Below are 19537 nucleotides of genomic sequence, written 5' to 3'. Positions count from 1 at the left end.
GGAAGAGATCTGAGACGTGATTCCTGTCCCTGTGCTGTGGGGGCGGGGCTGATCGGCGCAGTGTAGGCTGCAGCAGCAGGACACGTAATTGACACGTGCCTGCTACTGCTTTGGGGCCCCTGGGCCATCACGCCCCAGGGGCCACTTGATCCCCTGCTCTGCTCGTTGCCTAGGGGCAGGGGATCGAAGAGGAACGGAGCGAGCGGCTCTAACAGCCGCTCCTCCGCTCCAGAACCCGGAAGTGCTGCAGAACGTAGAATCTACGTTCTGTGGCATTTCAAGTTACTTTTCCACAGAATGTAGATTCTGCATTCTGTGGCACTTAAAGGGTTAAAATAGATAAAGGTAACAGCGTGATGAATGAGCAAATATTTCAGTGGGTTATTTCACTTTCTTTCTACCAGGTCTGTGATTTTGCAGTACCTGAAATGACAGACCATATGGGGGTCTTCCTTTTGGGGCCCCTGTTTGCCATGCGTTTGGGTACACCTATACATATTGGACATCAAACTGTTCAGAGGACCCTAGGCTTTCATATTTGGGGTGATTTCTCTTGATACCTAAAAGTATGTGGGAAATATGATGCTGCAGGGTAGAAATTTTTAATTGATTTTTGGACATGTCACCAAAATAACCAAATTTAGGAAAGTTTTGCAGCTTGGTGCTTTGGAGTAGAAAGACATGCATACCGAATTTGGATTCAGGGGAATGTGTACTTTCCGAAAATATATTGTTTTCTGGGGTAAACATACTTTTTTCTACCTTTGTCCTCCCCAAAACAATGTAAATGTGTTGATTTTGCAGTACCTGAAATTACAGACCATATGGGGGTCTTCCTTTTGGGGCCCCTATATGTCACGCGCTTAGGTACACCTATACATATTGGGCATCAAACTGTTCAGAGGCTTTCATATTTGGGGTGATTTATCTTGATACTCAATAGTATGCGGGTAATACGATGCTGCAGGGTGGAAGTTTTGAGGTGATTTTTGAAAATGTCCCTAAAATTGCCAAACTTAGGAAAGTTTTGCAGCTTGGTGCTTTGGAGAAGAAAGACATGCATACCCAATTTGGATTCAGGGGAATGTGTACTTTCCGAATATATATGGTTTTCTGGGGTAAACATCCTTTTTCTACCTTTGCGCCCCCCCCCCCCAATCTATGTAAATGTGTTGATTTTGCAGTACCTCAAATGACAGACCATATGTGGTGTCTTCATTTTGGGGCCCCTATATGCCACATGCTTAGGTAAACCTATACATATTGGGCATCAAAAAGTTCAGGGGACCCCAGTCTTTCATATTTGGGGTGATTTATATTGATACATAATAGTATGTTGGAAAAACGATGTTGCAGGTTGGAAGTTTTGAGGCGATTTTAGAAAATGCCACCAACATTTACAAATTTAGGAAGTGTTTGCAGCTTGGTGCTTTGGAGTAGAAAGCCATGCATACCCAATTTGGCTTCAGGGGAATGTGTACTTTCTGAAAATATATGGTATTCTGGGGTGAACGTACTTTTTTCTAACTTTGCCCCCCCCCAAACTATATAAATGTGTTGATTTTGCAGTATCTGGAATTACAGAACTGATAGCTCATATGAGGTGTCTACATATTAGGGCCCCTATATACCACATGTTTAGGTAAACCTATACATATGGGGCATCAAACTGTTCAGTGGACCCCAGGCTTTCATATTTAGGGTGTTTTATATTGATACCTAATGATGTGTGGGAGATATGATGCTGTAGATTGGAAGTTTTGAGGTAATTTTTCAAAAAATTCACCAATTTCTATAAAACATTATAAATTTAGGAAACAATTGCAACTTGGTAGTTTGGAGTACAACAATATATTTACCCATTTTTGATTCAACAGAAGCTGTTCTTTCTAATAATGGGTAGTTTTCTAGGGTAAACCTACTGTTAGTGGAATGTTTGGCCTTGAAATCAGACGTATGCCATTTGGGGAGCGGTGCTTTGGAAATTTGGTAGTGTACTGCTTGTAGATTTTGATCTATACAAGTGAGAAATCTCCATAAAACTATATATTATGGTATTGTGTGTTCAGGAGACATAGACCTTTCCAAATTGGCTGTGTTCTCATACATAAAATAAATGATGTTTCTGATATATGTGATTGTTCTTTGTGAAACATGATTTTTTTCATTTTATTAGACACTTAGAAGCCTATATTTTTTTTACAGAAGTAGAATTACACCAAAATTCTTGCATATTTTGAAAGTTCAGGTTGTCCTGAAAAAAACAATATATTGTTTTGCTGGGTAAACTAAAAGACCGCCCCAGGAAAGGCCCTTAAAGTGAAAGAGTGCAAAATATCTAAAAACTGCTTGGCAGTAGATGTTCGCATCTAGGACAAAACTGCTGGCAGGGAAAGGGTTAAGGCAGCCTAGCCAGAGCAGTGGGTGTACGCAGCTTTCAATAAGAACAGAGTAAGGCGGACAGGGGGTGGGGTTTGAGGAACCAGAGTGAGGTTTGGAACGCAGAAGTTAAGAAGCTCAGGAGCCTGCAGTGTTATGGTGTTACTGCAGAGATAGTATTTGCGAATATGTAGGAAGCAGATCATTGAAGGCATCGGGCATAAGTACAGTAGGAGTGGCTGACGTATTTCTGGTTGTTGCAACATATCACTTGGTTATCTGTGACCATCAATCCAGTGTAGCCCTTTGATCTGTGCATGTGACCCTGTTACCTCTGCCCTGTTCTTTTCAGAGAGGTGGTGCAATGGCTACTGCTGCTGTGTCTGGTCTTGTAAATGTTTTGGAATCTTACAGAGGGAGAGACAGAGTGGTAAGTTTATAATCTCTCCAGGGCAGAGGACATGCTCTGCCAGAAATGCTTATATTGCAGTTATTCTTGGGAAATTAAATACTGTCATGAGGACACAGTAAACTTTTTAAAAATACATGCAGCCAAGCAGGAAAAGAATTGGTACACTTTAAATGCAGTCCGTGCAGCCTTGCTAGTTGCATCCAGATACCTGCCTATTTAAGGACACAAGTAATAGGTAATGATGTTGCAGAAAATGGCTTTTATTTAGGTCATATTGTTCCCTTATTTTTCAGATCAGAACACTATGTTACAGCTGTCAGCTCCTGGGTGGGGTAATGTCAAACAAAAGTGAGATGGAGCACAACTGGGGAAAGAGCCTTTTAATTGTGTCATCACAGCTCAGCCACTGTCGGATGGTTCTACGGCTGTTTGATGATCTTGCCATGCTCGCGTACTCTGTAAATTATGGTTTGGGAAAAAAGGTGAGCGTTTACACATTACTATCCAATGGGTACATCTGACCAGTAGGCCCCTGAATGAATCATATAGGACTGTCTTCATTTACAAAACATCCAGGAAACAGAATATACCTTCACATCTGCATCCCCTTTTTTCTTCCCAGCAGGCTTGTCCACTGTGCTAAAAAGGGTTATTAAAGATCAACTCAGGATTTTGTTGTTTTATTCAAGCTAAAGGTTATTTATTCCCCTCTAAATTCCTGTAGTGGTAAGAGTTTGTGCGTCTCTGAAGTTAAAAATAAACAGATGAAGTAATTTGTTTTATTATTACATGTTATGCAATGATGGTGATTACATCTAACCCCAAATTATCTCTCATTCATGCAGGAGAAAGACTCGCTCATCAGGTGGATCTCGATCATCAGTAACATTTCTGATCAGCTTTATTATCCTTGTGAGCATATAGCATGGGCCGCAGACTCCGGAGTCATTCATGCAAAGTCCGAAATGTGGTGGACAGCGAGTACAGCACTTTGGGGGATTTCTCTTATGCTAGGAATTGTGAAGTATGCCTTTTGTCTCCTGTTTTGTAAAATAACTGCTGAACTCACAATATTTAGCTGTTGAGTTGGTGAGATTTCCATTAAGCTTTCAGGTTAAAAGAATCTCCTAAAATCCAGAAGCCAATATTATTTATAATTTAAGGTACCACTAGGAAGGGGGGTTTTACTAAACATGTGTATACTTTTTTTAAGATTAAGGGGATACTATACTAGTTTATTACAGTTAAAAAACCTTTCTTACATTGTGGTACCATAGTGAAAGTGGAGGTTTAACAGAAGCATCTGGCTCACACACGCACTCAATTTTCCTGAAATAAATGGTGGAACCCTGAGCATTATGTATCCTTGGTGAACCGATAAATTATGTTCCATGAGGGCTATTGATCATAGACATCAAAAAGTGTGGACTAAACATGAGGTACCTATGTCTAGGGGCAGCAGTATTCCAACAGCAAATACCTAATTTCACCATCTTGGCTTATGGTAAATGTGCACACATTTCACAATATTCTATTCTCACCATCAGGTCACTGAGAAGCTTAATAATGCTAAGAAGATACAAAGGAAAACATTCTCAGTAAGTAATACATTCTGTTTATGTTTGACAAGCTCTACTACTAATGTTAGCTGGGAAATTCAACTTTATTGGTTATTAAAACTGACCGACATTTATCAAAGCAGATCAATGTATCAGTTCTTCAGTATACGTTCGACTGCTTTTTGGTTGTCGAACGCCTTAGCTGTCCTGTTAGGTGTTTAGAGCTCAGAGGCAGCTTAACTATTCAAGCTCTTTTTCCACAAATTAATTATTTATTAAAGTGTGACAAAGATCTTGGTAAATCTGAACCGATCAGTGAGGGTTTCAAGAAAGTACTCTAGACTGAATGATAATTCCCATCAGCTATTACATCCAGTAGCAACCTGTATGGAATAACTGATGGGGATCATCATTCTGTAATCTGCCCTTTTCATGTGATTCCCATTGCTAGCAGTATTGGTTGTTGATTATTTTTGGCATTCTAATGTAAACATTTTTGGAGGAAATAAATGAGGCAAAGTTCCTGAAAATCACTACCGGTACATTTGTTGCAGTGCTAAGAAGTATTTGGGGCTAGTTGCTGTAGTGTATACATACATATGTTTAATTTTATTAAGAAAAAAATAAGTGGGGGAAAAAAAATTTTTTACCCAAATTTTCAATAAAATATTGCTTTGAAAAAGGCATCACTATACCCCCAGATTTGGCATAATCCTATTAGCAAAAACTAAAAAATCATTGCTTCATATATAGCCAGCTATTTATGAACAATCCTGTCTTGCAGGGAGGAGCCTCCCAAAAGCCGTGGGGAAATAAAATCTCAGATGAGATCAGAGGTTTTATGCATCATCAGTTGTCTCTCTGATATGGTCAACGCCATTTATTGGATGCCTTCTGGATTCCTCTGGGGTGGGTCCTCTCCGACATGGTTGGTGGGTTTGATGGGGACAATATCATCACTGATAGGTATCTACCAGACTGCTGTGGGAGGGAGCACAGGAGGTGTCTGAAAGTCTAGATACTTAAAGGAACGGTAACACCAAAAAATTAAGTGTTTTAAAGGAATGCCAATATAACATACAGTTGTCCTGCAATTTTAAAACTGAAGTGTTTGCATCAGAAACACTGCTATAGTGTATATAAACAATTTGCCCTGTAGTCACAGGGGCAGCCATTCAAGCACAGTATACACAGTAGATAACAGAAGTTCTGAAGAATCCCATTGTGTACTACTGAGCTTATCTGTTATCTGCTGTGTATCCTCTGCCTTTTCTTTTTCATCTTTGAATGGCTGCCCCCATGATAAATAGCAGCTTGATTATATAAACAATAGTAGGGTTTCTGAAGCAAACACATAAGTTGTACCAGTGCAGCACAATCAGAACATTATATTTTCATTACTTTAATACACTTTCATTTTATTGGTGGTACTGTTCCTTTAAATAGATTTTAGTGCTATATTTTCACCAGTCAGGAGTATTAATTTTTTTAAATTTTTTAAACAAGGCAAAATGTGCTGTTTTATATGGTCTTAAAGCAAAGTGTGTGGATTTTCAAATAACTGGACACAGGCCTTGGCATTTTCAGTATCATTAGTACAGCGCTAATATCACGTGATTTGTCATCCAGGGAAGTACCACTGAAAACAAAAGGAAAGTTGCTTTGAATACAAATGGAGGTTAACCTCTACAAATCACAATCATAACAAAGGATCATATTGTGCATGTATTATGTAATAAGAGCAAATTTGCCCTTTAGTGTATCTCAGGTAAGCACTATCTGATTTGTTTCAAAATCAGAAAAATTAATTTAAGCAAAATAACCAATTGCCTTTAATTTTATGGGCTGAACTGCATCAGTTGTTCTCTCATGCAGCAGTCTTCTCTAACTGTATAGACGTTTCTCGTTAAAATACATTAAATGTCAGATGTAAATAAAAACAAATGAAGGTCTGACACATGTAGGTTCAGCTTCAGCTTCCCATATATCACTGCAAGACAAGGTTTTATGGGATAGACAAATCTTTCTGAGCAAAGCTTGGCATTTATTGTTAGATAATACTGAAGTAATGTGTCCTAGCACTAATGTAAAGAGGCTCAGTGTCAGGTTGTAATGTAAAGTTTTAATTACCACCCACAGATTCCATTTATTTAAAAAAAAAAACCTGTGAATCCAGAAGTATCTGGTTTAACTGCAATACTTGAAATCTCTTGTGGGTTGATAAAGCTTAATATGTATATACGAGGGCTCATGTACAAAAGCAAATCATTAAATTGGATGCAGAATTTTTACTGCACTGCCCTAAAGCTGGCCATAGATGTTGAGATTTTTAAAAGATCAGATCCTGATCGTGAGACCAATATCTTCTCAGAACGATCGTACGATCGTACGAATTTACCATCAACTAAAAAGACCAATTTGGCAGGAAAACAAAGGGAGCTGCCTGCTTGGCCCTGCAAACATAGAGAGATTGCACTGGGGCCGACAAAGATTTTTTGACCTGGCCGATCAATTTCCCGACAGATGTCGGCCGAAAAATCGTAAGATGTACGATCGTTCGAATACCACTAACCGCACGATAATTTCGAAGGATTGGTCGGACTTCCCTAAAATCGGTCGTTCGGCAAGAAGAATCGTCGCGTCTATGGGGACCTTTACACGTTTATGGTGAACACCAATGTGCTGGTTCAGCCTGTTGATGAATTGTACGTAATTGCACTCATGGAAGAACCCTGGAATGAACATTCGTGATGTGCTTGCATTTAGTGAATTGGAAGCTAATGCTAATATTGACACTGTGTTCCAGAAGTAACAGAATTTGCACCCAAATGCAGCAAGTAAAACATGAGCAGCACGCACTTTAAAATGGACACTAATTCGCATCCATATTGAAATACATCAAATACAAATTATGGCAGATGCTACTGAGCAGGTTATCACAATGGGATTTTGGGGGAAATTATGTATTATGGGTAAAACATGGCTATCTCTAAATCCATTATCCAGAAAGCTCTGCAGTATGGGAAAGCCACATGTTTATTTTCATTATTGTCTGATTTTCTTTTACTCTGTAATATTAAAACAGAAACTGAACTGCATATGTCCATGTTGGTAGCGCAGTACTGTTGGTTTTTTAATGTCTAAAGGGGTTATAGTAGCCTTAAGACATGGTGTTCCAAATAATGAAAGATCATTTAGGGTAATGACACTAAGGGGCCGATTTATCAAGTATCGAATTTCAAAGTAAAAAATACTTGGAAATTCGACCATCGAATTTGTTTATTCTGTGGTTGAAGTAAAATCGATCGAACTATTAAATACTTTGAATCGAACAATTTTAATGTACGATCGAAACAATTTTACTTCGACTTCAAAAAACTTAGAAAAATGCTGTAGAAGGTCCCCATAGGCTAACATAGCACTTCGGCAGGTTTAATTTGGCGAAGTATTGAAGTCGAAGTTTTTTTTAAAGAAACAGTACTTCGATTATCGGATGGTCGAATATTCAAAGTATTTTACTTCGAAGTCAAAGTGGTAGTATCCTATTCGATGGGCGACGTATCCAAAAAATTACTTTGAATTTCGAATTCTTTTACTTAGAAAATTCCCTCGAATTCACTTCGACCCTTGATAAATCTGCTCCTAGGGGTGTGCATCGGACCAGTCCCTAGATCAACTTGTACCATGAGCTATCTTCCATAACCCTGGATTCCCTCACTTGCTAAAAAGCCATCCAACCCCTTCTTAAAGCTATCTAATGTATCAGCCTGTACGACTGATTCAGGGAGAGAATTCCACATCTTCACAGCTCTCACTTTGGTAATCTTCAGGTCTTCTTCCGGCGCTTAGGCAATTTCCGTCACTTCCGATATGTCGCTCACTTTACGAGGATTACCAAAATGCCAAAGATGGTGCCCGTGAGCTCTGCTACGCTCACTTTGCATTTGCAGTCAGTAATCCTACAGGGACACAATTCTGTGATAACACTTAGCAGAGGGGAGGCAGGGAGGGGGGCCAGTGGGGACATATCACCGTGGGAGGGGTTTAGTTCTCCTTTAAGCACCTCTTCTCCAGCGTGAACATCCTTCTCTACTGTAATCTGAGCCCAGAGCAGGGAGAGACTCAGGCAGGAAGTGATGTCACACTACGTTAAAACTGCAGCTCCTATCCTAAACAGAGAGTTTCTAGAGCTTTTTACTCAGGTATGGTAAAACATTCTATAAATATATCATTCTAGCTTGCACTATTGCAGCTAATCTATTGGCAATAAAATGCCTCCGTAGCTTTCCTTCTCCTTTAAAAGGGTAGTTCACCTTTTAGTGTCTTTTAGAATTGTCAATTTTTTGCAGGTTTTCAATTGGTCTTCATTTTATATTTTGTATAATTTTGAATTATTGGACTTATTTTTCTGACTCTTTCCCACTTTCAAATGGGGGGGCAGGCTACAATTTTACTGTTATTTTTTATATAACTGACCATTCCATTCAAGCCCTCTCCTATTTCTCTGTGTTATTCAGACCAATGCCTGGTTGTAATTTAGACCCTAGCAGCCAGATAGTTTCTAAGATTCTAAACTGCAGACTTTAAAAAAAAAAGCAAAATAATCCAAAACCCGAAAATAATAAAAATGAAGACCAATTGCAAATTGTCCCAGAATATACCTCTTTGCATCATACTAAGTTAAGTTGAAATGAACAACCCCTTTAAAGAGATCCTGGAATTGTATGAAACTCACGTATGCAATAAAAGGAGCAAAGTTTGTCCATATCAAAAAATAAAATGTTTGCTTATACTGTATACAGGTGATCAGTAAATGCTACTTGCTAATTGGTTGCTATAGGTGATTAGACCTCTAGCAAACTTTGCACCTTTTACTATATAATGCAGCTCTTGCAGGGCTGTTCTTCAAGCAAATCCTGAAGGGTACTAGAAATATCAAGGGGCAGTTTCAGTCCTGTCACATGATTGTCACAACCTTTACTGAATTCTTGGGGTTCATTGAGCAAATGCAAAAGTTCTGCAGTAATATCTTGATTTTTAGAGTGGGTATAACATTTGTAAGCTCAGAAGAAGATTAAAATACATTTAAATGGCAATGCAAAATAAACCTAATACCTAAAACTATAAAGCTTCTTTGTGTGATTTTATTTAAACTGGAAATATTTTTTTGTTTACAGCTACATTGGTGCGATCCTGTTCACAGTGCAAATGCAATATTATTTATACCAATGTTATTTGTACATTGTGCCAATAGCTCTAATTGTTGATAACATTCTGTCATCCCCCCCCCCCGCACCAGCATTAGGTATAAGAGTGGGGGAGGGGGGGTCACAGGCATCATTCCTGGCATAACTTGGGACGCAAGATATAGTTAGGTAATAGTGGGGGGATCACAGATGCCCTTCTGTCTGTGCCCCTCCCCATTCTGCAGGGCCTGTTAATCCCCAATTACACCACTGTCTGCTATTTTGAACATTCTGATTTTTCCGATGGCTCCATTAGGTAGTATTGCTTTAATAATCAAGAGTTGGCACTACATACATTTGTTAACATGACTGCAGGAAACATGATGGATTGTGTTCGGAGTTGGCATTGATCCATATTTCATCTGGGCATATTCCCCCTTTATATTCCTGATATCTGTAATACACAAAGGGGATAATAATTAGATAACATGGAGCAAGAGTGTAGTTTAAACCACTATGATGAATATGGTTCAATCCAGAAATCACTGAAATGCAATGTCCAGATTTGAAGGAATGTATACATTAATAGATCAGAAGTCCTCAAACAACGAGGAAAATTGGTACTGGGTACTGTTTTGCTTTACCCAGCAATCCCTAAAACAGATTCATGTGCAACAGACCAAACTCCAAAAGTTTACAGCTGAGGGATACTTGGGAAAGGGATTATATATGGTGACATGGTACAATTCTACTTTTTTACCTCCAGTGCATTTTTTTTCTAAAAGTAGCACCTGTACAGGGAAAACATTTACTAGGTGCCTAAAATATTACCAACATCCAGAGATGTAGCCTTTTCTTGCACCAAAAACTGGAAGTGTATCAAAGTAATTGAAATATAATGTAGTGTTGCCCTGCACTGGTCAAACAGTTGTGTTTGCTTCAGAAACTCTACAATAGTTTATATAAACAAGCTGCTGTCATTCAAGCACAGGATACACAGTTGATAACAGATATGTTCAGAAGAATCCCATTGTATACTACAGTGCTGATCTGTTATCTGCTGTGTATCCTGTGCCTTTTCTCCAATTTCAGCTTTAAATGGCTGCCTCCATGGATACACAGCAGCTTGTTTATATAAACAACAGCAGAATTTCCAAAACAAACTAGGGATGCACCAAACCCACTATTTTGGATTCGGCCGAATCCTTCGCAAAAAAATCACTTTGTAGAACAGAATATGTAAAAAGGAACCAGCTTTTTAGGCTATATTTTTGCAGAATGGGTTGAAATATAATCCTTTCCATTTAATAAACTCAGATGTTGAATTATGAATGTAAGCTTCAATTATAGTGAAATGTTAACTTCTCACCACTAGAGGGCAGTGGAGCATGTGGTTTTAGATGTGAGTTCTCCTGCAAACATATTTGGAAATGTAATAAGAGTTGTTTTCAAGAACATAATAAAGCCTTTGCAAAAGAGATATTTATAGGGTAATGTGTAATTGTAAATTACATCAAAATCTAAAGAACATAATGCCAGTTGCCAAGGCTACCATAAATCACATGACAGATATAGCATATAATTCAACTGAATGCAAAGTGGTAAGGCACCTTTTCACCAAATTTAGTTTTGTTTATACTTTATTATTTTATCATTTATTTATCCTTTTCTCTCCTTTATTAATCACTGCCCCAGAGGAGCTTACAATTTAGCAGTAATGGAGAAATCCCTTAAACTCTCTGCAAATTGTGTCCGTTTTCAAGAACTGAACGCAGGACCCAGTGCTGCAAAGTGACAGCGGTAGTAATGACTGAGCTAGTGTGCGACCATATGCAGTTGTATTGTATTACTTATCGTATCATCACTTGTAATAAACTTTTTAAAGTGTAAAACAAAGGGGGTAAAATAAAGCAAAAAAAAAAAAGGCACTGTTGCAGTTGCTGATGTGTTTAGATTTGCATTAAATTAAATGGGTTATTTTGTATTGAGTTTGTGAGGTCTTTCTACCTCGAATAAACACACAACTCGAATGTTTGCTTATTTATGGAAAAACCCCATTGTACAAAACTCAAGTGAATGCTATCGGGGGGGGGGACGACTCAAATTTATCGAGTTATGGGCTAAAAAAAACCTTGAATACCTCAAGTTTAGCGAGTTTTTGAGTGCAAACTACTGTGAAAAAATCGAAAATCACAAAGGCAAAAAACATCTTTAAATGCTTAAATGGACCTCTACCATTGAATTCTACGTTACCTCAACAGGTTTTAGCTGGAGTATTTTCAGATTTGGGCTTTTAGCAGCTTTGGGACATAATAAATCTAAAAACATTCAAGTTTTTTTTATCACAAAAAAGAGTTTTCGGTGAAAAATTTGAATTTTTGGGAGAAGACAGCTCGACCTTTAATAAATAACCAGGGGTGCTCCACCAATGAGGTGGGTTGAGGCACTCGCCTCAGACGGCAGCGCCCCCTGGTTGCCAGGGGCGGCAAAAATGATGATGCAATTACTGCAGATATAATACTGTACAAATTGATACATTACAGCCAGGGTTGATTGTACCTTAGTTGCATCAATTGTTCTGCATCCACCCCTAACCCCACTGGCCTGGACTGGGCAGGCAGGAGATAGGACAGTACTACCACATCTCACCACCCCACCCTACTGCAAACAGTGGCACCCAACCCTTCTCAGTATAGCAACCAAGAGAGACACACTAAGGGGCAGATTTATCAAGGGTCGAATTGAAAATTTGAATTTCGAATTTTCGAGTTTTTTTTATGATCAAAACTGTCAAATTAGACTTGGGAGTTATTCAAGTTCAAAAATTCTAATTAGATTTTTGAGATTTATCATACTTTGGCCCTTTAAGAACTCAAATTCGACTATTCGCCAGCTAAAACCTGTGAGTTGCTGTTTAAGTCAATGGAAGATGCCCAGGGATCAATTTGGAGTTGTTTGCAGCCTTCCTGACATTCATGGTTTTTTGGGGGTTTTTTCTCGGATAAGAAAAACCTCAAATTGAGTTTTTAAAATTCTAATTCGATTCGAGTTTTTGGGTCGATCCTATTCAGCCGGGTTTAAAAAATTAAATTTTTATAGTTAATTTCGATTGGTCGATTTTCGAGTTTATGGGAGTTTTAAAAAACGTGAATTCGAAATTTGACCTTTGATAAATGTGCCTCCCCCAAAATGGCCTGCTGTTTAAAAGGGGTAGTTAACCTTTAAGCTAACTTTTGGTATGGTGTTGGCAATGCTATTCTGAGGCAATTTTTGTAACTGGTGTTTATGTGCTTTTTGAATTATTTAGCTTTTTGTTTAGCAGCTCTCCAGTTTGGAATGTTAGCAGCTATATAGTTGCTAGAGTCCATTCTATCCTAGTAACCAGGCAGAGGTATGAATAAATGATTTCAAGATGAATAATAGAGGGCCCAGACATATAAATAAGTAATATGCCAGAATAAGCCATTCTAAAACATACTAAAATTAAACGTAAAGATGATCCAGTCCTTTAGTTCCTCCACCCAGACCTCCATGTGACACCCATGTTTGTGACAGTTAGACTATTATAGAGTATTGGGGCTCCCTTTGCCTAACTTGAGGCCTTTGTGCTACAGAACACACAACAGTACACTATTATATACAACTGTATGGCATATTTCTGCAAGCAATAATGAAATGAATTGCTATTAAAAATGGTATGACCTCTATCAAATTGTATTTTCTAAGGGTGTTTCATTGTTTTGTTTAGGTTTTCAAACGTAATTATACTGTCTGTTTCTTGGCTTTGTCTTGTTCCAAAATAGCACACTCCCCAGACATCCCTTTTACGTAATTATGAGTTTCTATACCTTCTGGTTGGAACTAGACTATTTGCTGAATTCTTCCTACTCCGAAAAACTGTGCTGTTTTTTTCTACAAGTGAAGGGCCTACAGTACAGTCGCTTTGTCATCATGCATGAATTCCTGTAAAAGGGACACACATTCAGAATCCTACAAACCTCCCACAATATGGAATGATGTATCCCACTGCTGTACATTAAAGGGCATTACAAAGGTGATCACGTGCCCCAAGTAGAAATATGGATACCTTTAGGGGCATTTTTATTATTATTGGAGACAAACGTCACCAGTTATCTTGTCCATAGCAACCAATCAGCAAGTCAATTCAAACAGTCACCTACAAATTAGAAAACAAAAGAAAAAATGCAATGCACAAATATTAAAACATCGCATTAGATCACATTAAATAACCAAGGTCTAATTGCATTATCTTAGTATGTCGTTGTCTACACAGTGCTAAAGGGTTAACCTTTTTAGTTGCATAAAAGCAGAATCCAGTGGTGACTGTAGTACTAGGTCCATAAATTATATATTTCTGTTCATCTCTTCTATCTATGCATCGCTGATGTTTATGTGGCAACACTCGGCATGACAGATCAAAGAGCTGCTGCTGGCAGTGAAAGGGTTAAAGGATAGGCAAATGCAAAGCATTATGTTACATCATTGTGTCAGCATGATTTGGAATGCGCCTGGATCCACAAATGTGTTGAAAAATTATGGAAAAATTTTAAAAAGGGATTCCAGCTCTTTCAGTTCTTCCCTGTAGTCCTTTGAAGTTTACAATAACTGTCGTTCTTTCTTTCAACCAGTTTTCTGCAGCTTTGTTGTAATCCATTTCACCCCCCAGGTTTAAAGTGTCAGTTTGGAAATATTTTCTGCCTTGTCTCTTTATCTCTTAAATACCCTGCCTCGCACTACATTTTCCATCATTCTTCAGTCATTTCCACATTCTTTAAAAACCCTTCTCTTAAATCATCCCAACCCCCTCCACCATAGCTTTGATCCTTCACATACAAGCAATACAGTGTCTTAAATAATGAGCCGTAGGTGTACTGCATTTCTCATTTACTGTATTTTGTTATTGTTTATTATACTGCTGCATACAGTCCAGTATTTCTCAGCCGTTTAAGTTTTGCTTGGAATTCTGAGGGGGTTTCTTGCTCACTATGGGGTATGGGATCGGTTATTCAGAAAGCCTTCAAAAGTCCCATAGACTCCATTTTATCCAATAATCCAATTTTTTTAAAAATGAATTCCTTTTACTCTGTAATAATAAAACAGGACCTATAATTCCATATTTAATGAATCCTTATTGGAAGCAAAACCAGCCTATTGGGTTTATTTAATGTTTACATGATTTTCTAGTAGACTTAAAGCGATATTGACATGTTCCTATAAAAATCATAGGAATGTGTCAGTATGAAGTATGTGCTGCACCCAGAATATTTGCCCCCCCACCCCAGCCCTGCGACCTTTGCACAGCCACACTTCTAACGGATCTTCTGTGTTGGTTCCGTGATGCTGGGCTGGTAGTGGAATTATCCTTCCATAGGTGGAAGTCCTGTTTTCATTCGTAATTAGGCTTTGTAAGGATTGTGCTGCCTCCAGCCCAGCGTCACTGAAACTGCACAGAAGGTCTTTCAACAGTGTTGGAGGGTCGGGTCAGTGCAGGTGCGCATGGCTGGGGGGGCTTTGAGGGAAAATATTCTGGGTGCAGCACATACTTTATACTGACACGTTCCTATGATTTTTATAGGAACGTATTAGTATCGCTTTAAGATATAAAGATTCAAATTACAGTTGGTTCCGTTATCTGGAAAACACCAGGTCTTGAACATTCTGGATATTAGGTTTGTCCAAGAGCTTTTTGACACAATTCTATGTAGAAATTGTAAATGTGTGCAGTTCCATTTATGCTGGGATTTAATTTACTCTGGTTGCACATTGTACTGTGGAAAAACTGTACAAATATATATTACTAATACTTGCAGACATCTGTACTATTGGTTTTTAAACATTTTCTTTTAAATTGGTGATATTAGTAACAGCACATGCTGTTTTACTGTAAACTCAGGATGAAATATATTGGGCAACAGCAAATTATTTTTTTCAATATCAAGGCAATTAATTAGGGATGCACCGATTCGGTCGAACCCCCGAATCCTTTGCAAAAGATTTGGCCGAATACCAAACCGAATCAAACCCTAATTTGCATGTGCAAGGTGGGAAGGGGAAAACATTTTCCCTGGCCATCCCTGGTCAGCATTAACAATCGGGTAGCCCCGCCCCCCATCTCCGTGTAGACACATCCCCTAGCACTGTTTAAATTTCCCTCCTCCCCTACCCACCGTGTCTTTTTTTTTTAGCTCCGTGAGCATATTCCCCTGTTTGAAGGGAAGTTTTTTCTTTGTGACTCACCCGGTCCTTGCGGCTGGATTCCGGGCACAGTTTAGGCTCTCTCTGCCTGACGCCCAGCCAGTGTGGTCGCCATAGCGCTTCCTCAGGCTGGGGTCCCTCGTGGCGGCCGGGGACAGGATAAGCAGCATTGCTGCACACGGAGTGGCGCTGGGCGCGAGCTGATGACGTCATACGCTGCGCCTTCAGTTCGCGTCTTAAAAGGATACCGGCAGTTAGTTCCTGTGCCCTGGCTGCAAACTTTTTGCTGAAGCTACGGTAGAGTTGAGCTGGCTGCCGAGAATTGCGCGGGTGTATGGTGAGTCACGTTAAGGTAGGTGTTTTTACCTTCGAAAAAAGCCTGAAGTATTTATCCTGAATCTGTTTCTGCAGATGGAGGAAACATCTAGTAAGCGGAAGCCCGTGACTGAATCAGATGCGGAAGTGATTGCTGCATGTGCTGCCTGCAACAAGCCTGCTGCCAAGGGGAAAAGATTATGCAGATTATGCATCTTGGAGCTGCTTGATGGTGATCTAGAGCAGTCTTCCCCATGCAGGAAGAGAAGTAGAGTTCAGTCTCAGGGAACTCATTCACCTTCAGCTAAGTCTGATGTTGCTCTGGCGGATCCTTCCTCTGCGGATATACTAACTTGGATTTCACAAGCAGTAGCACAGGGAATTAAGGAGGCTACTGTGCAACAGCCGTCTAAGGCTCCAGAGAAGAGACAGACAGAGGAAGATGTTCAAAATTCAGAGGATTCTTCTGAAGAGGAATCTGATTCAGTGTTTGATATGAAGCTAATTCCAGCCCTTATTACAGCTGTCAAGCAAACAATAGTTCTCCAGGAGGAGGAACAGCCTTCCACGTCTCTGTTTATTCCTAGAAAGAAGAAACAGGTGTTTCCACTGCATAAGGAGGTGCAGGATCTATTGTCTGCAGAATGGCAGAAGGGTCCTAGACGGGTGGCAGTTGAACCCAGGTTGGAAAAGATGTATCCTTTCCCAGTAGAATATACAGAAATTTGTGATACACCACCAATAGTAGACACCCCAGTGGCGCGTTTGTCAAAGAAGTACAAAGTATCCACGGCACACAGCTTAGTGTAAGCAAGGGTCTCCTTGCACGTTTATTGCAGTAGTTTGTCAAAGAAGACTGCTCTTCCGATAGATGATATAGCTGCTCTGAAGCATCCTATGGAAAAGAGGATGGAGACAGAATCGAAGAAGGCTTATATGGTTGCTGGAGCTATGTGTAGGCCTTCTGTGGCACTTATTTCAGTTATTAAGGCCATGTCCTTGTGGTCTGAGGAGGCTGTTCAAGGTCTTGAAGGAGTGACAGAGAATGAGCAGTCCATGCAGCTCTTAAGTGACATCAAGATGGCCTGTAATTTTTGCTTGGAGGCTTCAGTGGATCTGGCGAAATTAGCTGCAAGAAGTATGGCTTTTTCTATAGCGGCTCAATGTGCCTTGTGGTTGAAGGCTTGGTTCGCGGACACTGCATCAAAGAATGTTCTCTGTAAGCTTCCTTTTGAGGGGAAAATGTTATTTGGAAAGGCTCTGGATGAAATTATATCTAAGTCCTCCAGAGGGAAGAGTACCTTTCTACCTCAAACACCTAGACGTTTTAGGAATGTCCAGAGGCGTCAGGACAGATTTCCATTTAGACGCAGAGAGGAAGCAAAAGCTTACAAACCGGGCAGAGAATTTTTTCGAAAAGCCGCTTGGAAAACAGGCCAGTCAAGTTTTTTCAGAGGGAATAAGGCCAGGGAGGCTAGATCTCCAAAAGGTCAGCCAAAGCAGCAATGAGGAAACGCCTGTCCAGATTCCAGTGGGTGCAAGGTTATTACAATTTGCCGGGGTCTGGACAGAAGATGCGTGGGTGGCTTCAGTAGTCACAAGGGGGTACAAGATAGAGTTTGCTTGTACTCCAACTCAGGATTCCTTTGTAGAAACGCCGGCACCGGCAGAGGAGCAAAAGAGGTTTATTTTGCTCGATTATATCGAAAAATTAATTTTGAAAAAGGCAGTGATGCAAGTGCCAAAGACAGAGGTAGGAAGGGGTTTTTACTCGCCCCTCTTCCTAGTCCGCAAAGCCTCAGACGAGATGAGGCCCATTCTGGATCTCAGAAAATCCAGAGGGAAGAGTACCTTTCTACCTCAAACACCTAGACGTTTTAGGAATGTCCAGAGGCGTCAGGACAGATTTCCATTTAGACGCAGAGAGGAAGCAAAAGCTTACAAACCGGGCAGAGAATTTTTTCGAACAGCCTCTTGGAAAACAGGCCAGTCAAGTTTTTTCAGAGGGAATAAGGCCAGGGAGGCTAGATCTCCAAAAGGTCAGCCAAAGCAGCAATGAGGAAACGCCTGTCCAGATTCCAGTGGGTGCAAGGTTATTACAATTTGCCGGGGTCTGGACAGAAGATGCGTGGGTGGCTTCAGTAGTCACAAGGGGGTACAAGATAGAGTTTGCTTGTACTCCAACTCAGGATTCCTTTGTAGAAACGCCGGCACCGGCAGAGGAGCAAAAGAGGTTTATTTTGCTCGATTATATCGAAAAATTAATTTTGAAAAAGGCAGTGATGCAAGTGCCAAAGACAGAGGTAGGAAGGGGTTTTTACTCGCCCCTCTTCCTAGTCCACAAAGCCTCAGACGAGATGAGGCCCATTCTGGATCTCAGAAAATTGAACCAGTTTATACAGCCTCAAAATTTCAAGATGGAGTCGTTACAGACAGTGAGGGCAGCGGTGAATCCAGGAGATTGGCTAATCTCTATAGATTTAAGAGACGCTTATTTACACGTCCCTGTGGCAGAGAGTCATCAGCGGTTCCTCAGGTTTTATTTCCAGGATCAGCATCTACAATTCAGATGTCTCCCATTCGGGTTATCCACCTCGCCCAGGACATTCACAAAGGTTTTGATAGTGGTGATAGCAAGTCTAAGAAGGAAGGGGATAGAGATCTACCACTATCTCGACGATTTACTTTTGGTAGCAAGAGATTCGGAGACATTGGTGAGTCATCGAGACTTAGTGATGAGGGAGCTCCAGAGATTTGGCTGGATTCTAAATCTGGAGAAAAGTCAATTAGAACCGACGCAGACATTAGTCTACTTGGGAGCCCTGATAGATACTCGGCTAGGTCTGATGTCTCTTCCAAAGGAGAAGATTGTCAAAATTACCAAGATGGTAACATGGACAGTGCAACAACAGTGGATGCCGGCCAGGCAATTTATGAAGTTCCTAAGTACTCTGACATCTACAATTGCCATGGTAAAGTGGGCCAGATGGAATATGAGAGTCATACAGTATCTATTCCTTACTCAGTGGGACAGGAAGAAGGAGGATTGGAGACAGCCCATTTACCTATCCAAGGAAGGAAAAGAGCAAATGTTGTGGTGAATGACACCAGCAAATCTCCGAAGAGGTATTTCTCTTCAAGAAGAGCGGCAGCTGGATATCTTCACAGATGCTTCAGGGCTAGGCTGGGGAGCCCATGTTCAAGATCTCTTTGTCCAGGGTGTTTGGGACCAGGACTCATCACAGGTTCAGTCGAACCTGTTAGAGCTCAGGGCTGTGGCTCAAGCATTTCAGGCCCTCAAGCCTTTAATCTGGGGAGAAGAGGTCTGTGTAAGGTCAGACAACATGGTAGCAGTTTCCTATATAAAGAATCAAGGAAGTACAGGAAGTCTAACAATGATGAAGGACGTGCAACCAATAATGGTCTTAGCCCAGCGATTTTTGATGGGAGTGACAGCGGTGCATATTCCA

The 19537-nt window shown here is 40.2% G+C and overlaps 1 protein-coding gene across 3 annotated transcripts in view; it reads left to right on the top strand.

Moving 5' to 3' along the window:
- pex11g.L (peroxisomal biogenesis factor 11 gamma L homeolog) overlaps positions 1–19537 on the top strand; it is a 38006-nt gene that overhangs the window by 7766 nt on the left and 10703 nt on the right. The window contains exons 1-5 of one of the 3 annotated variants that reach the window (XM_018255435.2): positions 2455–2809; positions 3085–3273; positions 3637–3815; positions 4339–4389; positions 5135–5560. In XM_018255435.2, coding sequence (XP_018110924.1) covers positions 2744–2809; positions 3085–3273; positions 3637–3815; positions 4339–4389; positions 5135–5360 — 711 coding nt within the window. In that variant the 5' untranslated portion in view covers positions 2455–2743 and the 3' untranslated portion in view covers positions 5361–5560. Of the gene's footprint in view, positions 1–2453; positions 2810–3084; positions 3274–3636; positions 3816–4338; positions 4390–5134; positions 5562–19537 lie in introns of those variants that run through there. The other 2 variants (XM_018255443.2, XM_018255461.2) reach the window with 2 other exon arrangements.

This window comes from Xenopus laevis, chromosome 1L (genome assembly GCF_017654675.1).
Source record: "Xenopus laevis strain J_2021 chromosome 1L, Xenopus_laevis_v10.1, whole genome shotgun sequence".
NCBI classification, from domain to species: domain Eukaryota; kingdom Metazoa; phylum Chordata; class Amphibia; order Anura; family Pipidae; genus Xenopus; species Xenopus laevis.
This window is presented reverse-complemented; position numbering and strand designations above follow the sequence as displayed.